We start from the raw sequence: 7,785 nt of genomic DNA, 5'->3' as shown, positions 1-7,785 counted from the left end.
GAGAGCTTACTTTAGCTATTCCTTAAGGGTAAATCTCCTAGCAACAATTTTTTAAGTTCCCCTTCATCTGAGAATGTCTTTATTTCTCTTAATTCCCAAAGCAGTTTCTTTGCTTTTTCTTCCAGCACTTAAAAAACACTGTGCTTCCATGATTTCAGACAAGATTTCATTGTCATTTGAATTAGTGTTTTCTTTATAGATAACACATCTTTTCTCTCTAGCTGTTTTTAAGATTTTTTTTTTTTTCTTTTAGTTTTCAGAAGTCTAATTATGACATGTCTTGGTAAGAATTTCTTTGAGTTTATCCCATTTGGTGTTCATTGTATTTTGAATCTGTAGGTATTTTTTTTCACCAAATTTGGGATTTTTTCAACCATTATTTCCTTGAATACATTTTCAGTCCAAAGCTCTCTCCTCTCATTCTGGGACTCATGATACAAATGTTAGAATGTTATTGTCCCACAGATTGCTGAAGGTCTGTAGATTTTTTTTTTTTAGTCTAAATTCTGTTGTTCACATTGAGTAAATTTTTTGATCTGTCTTCAAATTTATTCTATTCTCTGCCACATCCACTCTACTTATGAGACCAACCAACCAGTAAGATTTTTCTTTTAAATTTATTATATTTTTCAGTTCTATATTTTCCATTTTCTTTTTTTATAGCTCCTATTTCTTTGACAAATTTTTCTATTTTCCCTTGGTTTTTAACAAAATTCATAATTGGTCCTTGAATTACTTTATGATTTGCAGGAATTGAGGAAACATTCTTTATTACACATGTTGTCTTGAATTTTATATGTAGATATAAAGACAGGGAGAGTGAAGGTTTGTAAGTTTGTAAGTTTTCTGTATTTTATGTGAAGTGATTCCACATTAACTATAACAGATTACACATACACACATACACACATATACTTTTATATTCTAAATTCCTACAGCTTTCCACTAAAAAGCACTTGAAGTTATACAAATGTTTAGCATATGTCTGCCATCTAACAGGAACTTAATGTTTGATGAATTGAACAAAAATAGAAAGTATTATTTTCTTTTCTAAAGCTTTCATTATTAAAATTTCATTTAAGAAAACAAGCAATACCTTTGATCATAAATTAAAAGGTATAGGGCTAGGGCCTGAGGAAAGTATTCATTACAGACAGAATAACCTGTTGCCATTGATTCAATTCCGACTCATAGCAATCCCATGTGTTACAGAGTAGAACTGCCCCATAAGGTCTCCTTAGCTGTGATCTTTACAGAAGCAGGTCACTAGGCCTCTCTTTCACATTGCTGCTGATTGTTTCTGAATCGCCCACCTTTAGGTTAGTAGTCAAGAACAAACTGTTTTTATCACCCAGGGACCAGACAGGATAGCATATTATATTGTATAATCCCCTCTTTAAAAGCAAAACAAAACACTGCTTCCCCCAAGAAGTTATAAGAGATTAAGAACACACTAAAAATGCTTTATTGTACTGTAAATACATTGTATTTATTATACATTTTAAATGGAACATGCTGTACATTGGATGAAACACATATCATTCATCAAGATTAAAAAAATAATGTCTCCATCAGCTGAAAAGATGGCAGGCATTAAAAAAAAAAGAAAAGAAGGAAGAACAGTTCTCAAATATTACAGTAACTTCACAGTGTACTATGTATATTTTATAACCTTCTACTAAATAAAAGGGCACTAAACATTATACACAGCTTAGAGAGCGTAAATGTCAGAGATTTTACAGAAGAAAAAAATATTAGCATTCTGGAATAATTTCTCTTCCTGATCCATTTTCTGCCCACTGGAAAAAATTGCACTGTTTTCCCTTCCCAAGAGGACACACAAAAAAATTCCTTCCATTATTAGGTCCAATCTTCACTACTGTTTTCATGATGGAGCGTTTGCCGTGGTTGCAGAATGGGAAGGACAAATCTGCCCACTAGGGATAAAAGCAAAACAAGATTGTAAAGCTTATATGGAAGTTAGAATGATATACAGGCTAAGCTTGGGCTCATTTGATTAGTACCATATTGTCTTCTCTGCTGTTACTATTAATTTGACATTGTAAAATAGACATAAACCATTAATTGCTGCCCTTAAAAAAGCTTGTATCCTGTAAGCAGCATCTCATACAAATCTGCTTGAATTACACAGAAAATTGCCCTAGTTCTGAGCTTCCATTTATCTTATAGGCATATGTATAGAAGTTCCTTCACTTCATTAAGAATAATTGAAAACTCCCAGAATCCTGATGTAATGCAATCACTTGTATCCATGCTATAAGTCTATTTTAGTTAAAACTGTAAGGTTAAAGATTTGCCATGACACTAACTCATATTAAATTTCCTTTGTCTCTTAGGAAAAGAAATAAACCAATACAAATCAAGATTAAATTAAGCAGATTCCATTGCATTATTATTATTAATTTGGCCAAAAGGAGGTATGAAGCAGGTTGTGATATTATCAATACTGCTGATAATATTCATTCTATTACATCTATAAAGGAAACTGGTGAACTCAGTAGGGTGGAGTCACATTTTCTGCAAGGGTTAAGATCTAAAACGAACATCAAAATTTCCCGGGGAAGTTTCTTAGGAAGGTGCTAAGTTGAAGGAAGGTATTTTATTTCTCAATAAGCCTAACTAAAACTTATGCTCCAGCTTCACAACATATCAGTAATTCCTTTTCTTCAGTTAAGCGCCAGATGAAGCAGTTGGAAAAATATGCATCTTTAAACACTGGAATCACACTCAGCATGGTGATGCTCACACTGAGAAATGCAAAAAGTGAGCTGCTAAAGGGACCCCCAAATTCTTTTTCCTATCCCACATTCATTTTCAAGAATACAGCCATTGGGAAGGCATGAAGAATTGCCCATAGCTAAACTGTTATCGTGCCATTTCTTTTATTTTGATCAAACACGTGTAGTAGGATTTGCTTAAGTTTTTTTTTTTTTTTTTGTAAATCTAAGGGATATAAATTGTTTTTGTCTTGTGTCTCTATTAAATACATAAACTGAGAGTTTGAATGTAGCATTGATGTCAGGAAAAACAAATTCTTATCTTGGATTATTAGCCATATGAGTAAATAGCTTTAATACCTTTCTAACTTTATAAACCAATGGCAACACTTTTATGCTTGTGGTTACAAATAGGATTTATTTTATTTTATTTTTTGCTGAACCATTTTAAATTTTAAATTAGTCCCATTCAGGGTTTAGACTGAGTATCAGTGTGGCTATTCAAAGCTTAACAGTAAAACTGGAAAAAGATTGCTATCTGTTATATTTTAGCCACACTATTCAATTACACTGTAGTAAAGTTGACAAAAGAAGCCCGAGGTGCATTAGTTAAGCACTTGGCTGATAAGGGAAAAGTCGGTAGTTCGAAATCACCAGCCACTCTGCAGGAGAAAGATAAAAGATGTGGCAGTCTGCTTCCGTAAAGATTATTGCCTTGGAAACCCTGTGAGGGCAGTTCTAATCTGTCCTATAGGGTCGCAATGAGCCAGAATCAAATTGACAGCAATAAGTTTTTAAGGTTAACACATCTTGTACATACTTCAAAAAATCCACATTGCGCTTCTCTAGGTAGAGGACAAGCATAAAACCGCCTGCCCTTGTTTTCACCATCCTTCCTTACAATTCGGAGAACGCAGAGGCGGTTGTGTATACTGCAGCGACGACTGCCAGCGTTTAATGCACAAGCACCATCTGTCACATTAATTGGAAGTTCACTGTAATGACAGGTTACAAAATAACTACAGCATAATAGTGCTAAAGGGATCATTCACACCACCTCACCCCCACACATCAGAATTCCACTTGCACAAAGAGATTATAGCAAAAAGTGGGCCATGGTCAACTTTCAGCACACACATAAACCGCTATGTCTTTTTTACTCTTTGTTTTCCCAGGTAATTCAAATTTACTTCTAAAGAAACTTGTGTGCCTGAAGCACATAATTTGAATTTCTAAAGCATGAAAACAACTGAATTATCCATTACAATGGCTACTATTTTCTTAGTTTTCATTTGAGATATTTGGTTTTCTGATCAACATCACAGTGTGGCCACTTCTAGTTCCTTTAAAATATACTCAAATCCAGCTGCTCCTGCAAATATAACTAGACCCACAATCTTCTCTAATTATTTCTTCACTGGTAGTAAGCTCTTATCAATGGCTCACAAGGCCAGAGAGATCACTCTCTCCACTGTCCACTTTAAAGACCATCTTCTATGCTTTTCTTTGATCAAGGCCACTGTAATAGCAGCAATCATATTTCAGCACGATACAGGTTGCCTGGCCGAGCAGAAATGTGTATTTTGTAAAGCTGGTAGGGAAGCTTTATTCTGCCCACGACCAGGATCAAGAGTAGCTGGAGGTCATTCCTGTATACAGGGTACAAAGGCCAGGAGCCGCTCTTCTGCTCTAGCTGTGTGAGCTAAATTTTCTCTTTGAAAACAACCTTCATTGTTACTTCTAATCTTGAATATTTTGCATATTTAAATACTGTCATTAGAGCAGTCTGAGTGAACCACTGAAGAAAAAAAGTGTTCATATTAATTAAAATCCTGAGTCTTTCCATCTATTATCCCTATCTTTAAAATTTCAACAAGCAGTACTTTATTCTTTCTCAATTTTTGGGGGTAAATGTCTAAGAAACAAAATAAATAAGTAAGAAAAATGGAAAACACCCAATTTTTAAGTATTTTAAAAATAGAAAATACTTAAAAATCATATATTTTCCATTTTTCTTGCTTTCAAAACTACATTTACATATTTGTTCTATAATGTTGCCTCAAGGTATCATAACTGAAAAGTTCAGAATACATGATCTTTTATTTGTGATGAAATTGAAATTGGTTTAAAACTCATTTACAAAGCAGATGCTTAAATATATTGCTTCAAAAACTATGATGGATTCAAACATCATGAAGGTAGTTTCTGAAGCTGTTGGTAGAGCAGCCATTTGTAAAATGAATGTAGGTATTGCCAGCCACTCCTCGGAAGGAAGGTTGGGCAATCCACTTCTGTAGTGATACTGCCTTGGAAACCCAAGGAAGGGTCGCTATGAGTTGGGTTTGACTCGATGGCACATAACAACAACAACAACGTAGGTATTGCTAAGGAAATCATTAATAGTTATATATTTGACCAGCAACTATTTTGTGGGTACCCTCTACACAGGGTGGATGGGGGTGAAGTGGCTCATATTTTAGAATCAAGGAAATGCCAAACCAGAATAGAAAAGTTACAAGGCAATGGGCTTTTCTTTTCCATAACCATCCATCCCTTATACAACCTCCCCTTACCCCTCACCATAAGAAGACATATGAAGTCTTTAACTTCTTGACCACCACATGTCTGTCAATATGCTGTATTGTGGTGGCTTGAATACTGCTATGACAGTTGGAAGGTATGTCGTTGGTATTTCAAATACCAGCAGGGCCACCCATGGTGATCTAGTTGCAGCAGACCTTTCAGTCTAAGATAGAGTAGGAAGAAAAACCTGGTGATCTACTTCCAAAAAATTAGCCAGTAAAAACCCTATGGATCACAACAGAACATGTTCAATACAGTGCTGGAAGATGAGCTCCTTAGGTTGGAAGGCACTCAAAATGCAGTGGCCACAAGGGACTTGAGGATACATACCAATGATCATGAAGATGGCATAGGATCAAACAATATTTCATTCTGTTGGTCATGGGTTTGCCATGAGTTAGAGCCAACTTGATGAAACCAACAACCACCTCAGGAGAACTATTATGTCTGGTTGGTTATAATGAAGTCAGGGATTTCAAAATTAGGCAAGTAGGGCATAAAGCTTTATTATTATTATTATGTTTAAAGGAAAAAGAAAAGAGGTTATAAGAATACTAACAGAAACAAATGACACTACACTTAGTTATTAAAACACACACAGATGCAAACATGGTTTCATATATTATTTTAAAGGTGGCTGTCTTACATAACAATTAGTTAAGCATTTTCTAACCCACTTGCTTCAATCTAGAGCTCTCCAGGGTTCTCCATAGCCAGGAACATGTTTAAATTCCTTTACTATTAGAGCTTTTCTGGGGGAGGTAGAATTAAGGTGGAAAGGAAAGGCTTCAGTGTTTTCCTTGTTCCCTCATTTGTGTCTTCTGCTTTATTTCTTCCTTAGTTAAAAAAACAAAAACAAACAAAAAAAAAACCCAAGAAACAAAGTATTTATATATTGTTGCTGTTGTGTGAACAGCAATATGAATCAATTATGATTCATAGAGACCTCTGATGACACAGTAGAACTGCCTCATGGGCTTTCTAGGCTGTAATGTTTCATCAGGTCTTTTCTCCTGTGAAACCAATGGTAGGTTAGAAGTGCCTTCATTTCAGTTAACAATGAGGGCTCAATCACTGCCTAAGCACTGGCAGGTAATATATATATTATCTTAGTCTTGGAATTCAGTGTATGATCCACTGACCAGAAACATCAGTATCACCTGGGAACTTGTTAGAAAAAGAACTTGTTGGAAATGGAATTATCCACCAGATACAGAATTAGAATCTGCATGTTAACAACATTCTCAGGTGCTTCCTATGTACATTAACATTGCAAAGCACTGAGTGAGTTAATGTAACCAAGAAACTGATGCCACCTGTGATCACATTCATTCTAAATATGCACAACAAATCTTAATTTTATGGTAGAAAACGTTATCCAGCATAATTAAGTGTTCTAATTAATTGAAGACATCTCCCTTCCTCTTTGTTTCAATCATTACTCAAAAACTTTCTAAAAGGTAGCAGAGTAGTATTAGGTAAATTTACTACAGAGAATAGATTGACTAATTTTGATACTTAGGACTATCATTTTGAGTATTCATATCAGATTATAAATGCTGGATTAATAGAGCAGAGGTCAGCAAACCTTTTCAGACAGTAAATATCCAATGCTTGGCAGTACTAACTCTGCTGCTGCAGCATGAAAATTAGCCATATAGAAATATGTAAATGAATGAGTATGGATGTGTTCCAATAACACTTTATCTACTGAAACACAGAGGTGGCTGGAATTGGCCCTGCTAGCTGTCAATTGCAAACATCTGATGTAGGGTCATTAGAACCAAGAACAACACTTGAAGCATAGTAGGTTCTCAATAAATCCTTATAAATTAGTAAATTTAAGAAATTTAACAGTGATAGAATAAAAGCTAAACTTGAGATGGAAGACATTACCAAACACAGGTTTATAATTTTAAAATGAGTAAGTATTTTTTTCCAATGATCAATTATTATGGTTTAACTTATTTACAAATAACATGATTCAGTAAAAAAAAAAAAAATCTTGCCTGATTGTTTTTTGAATTAATCATTCTCACGGAACGTAGGTTTTGTAGTCCAGTAGCATTTTAAAGACTAAAACAGAGGAGATAAATTGACTCTTTCTGGATGGTCCTGTTGTTGTTGCTGTTATGTGCCGTCGAGTGGGACCCGACTCATAGCGACCCCTCCTTGGGTTTCCCAGGTGGTATCACTACAGAAGTAGATTGCCCCATCTTCCTTCCAAGGAGTGGCTGGTGGGTCCTAGCAGTTCTGAAATCCTTGTTGTTCTTGTTGTTAAGTGCCATAGAGTCGTTTCCGACTCATAGCGACCCCATGCACAGCAGAACGAAACATTGCCCGATCCCACGCGAGCCCCACAATCCCTGAGACCATCATCGCAGCCACCGTATCAATCCATCTCCTTGAAGGCCTTCCCCTCTTTCGTCGACCCTCCACCCTACCAAGCATGACATTCTTCTCC

The 7,785-nt window shown here is 35.5% G+C and overlaps 1 protein-coding gene across 1 annotated transcript in view; it reads right to left on the bottom strand.

Moving 5' to 3' along the window:
* Nucleotides 1-1,754: 1,754 nt before the first annotated feature.
* The window catches only part of NEIL3 (nei like DNA glycosylase 3), a 130,102-nt gene continuing 124,071 nt past the window's right edge, over nt 1,755-7,785 (bottom strand). Inside the window, exons 9-10 of the mRNA XM_007950567.2 lie at nt 3,559-3,733; nt 1,755-1,937 (exon numbers count right to left, since the gene is read on the bottom strand). Of these exons, the coding sequence (XP_007948758.1) occupies nt 1,755-1,937; nt 3,559-3,733 (358 nt within the window). The remainder of the gene's footprint in view (nt 1,938-3,558; nt 3,734-7,785) is intronic.

This window comes from Orycteropus afer, unplaced genomic scaffold (genome assembly GCF_000298275.1).
Source record: "Orycteropus afer afer isolate SDZICR_OR568_19922 unplaced genomic scaffold, OryAfe1.0 scaffold00278, whole genome shotgun sequence".
NCBI lineage: Eukaryota > Metazoa > Chordata > Mammalia > Tubulidentata > Orycteropodidae > Orycteropus > Orycteropus afer.
The sequence above is the reverse complement of the archived record's forward strand: the minus strand, read 5'-3'. Positions and strand labels throughout refer to the sequence as shown.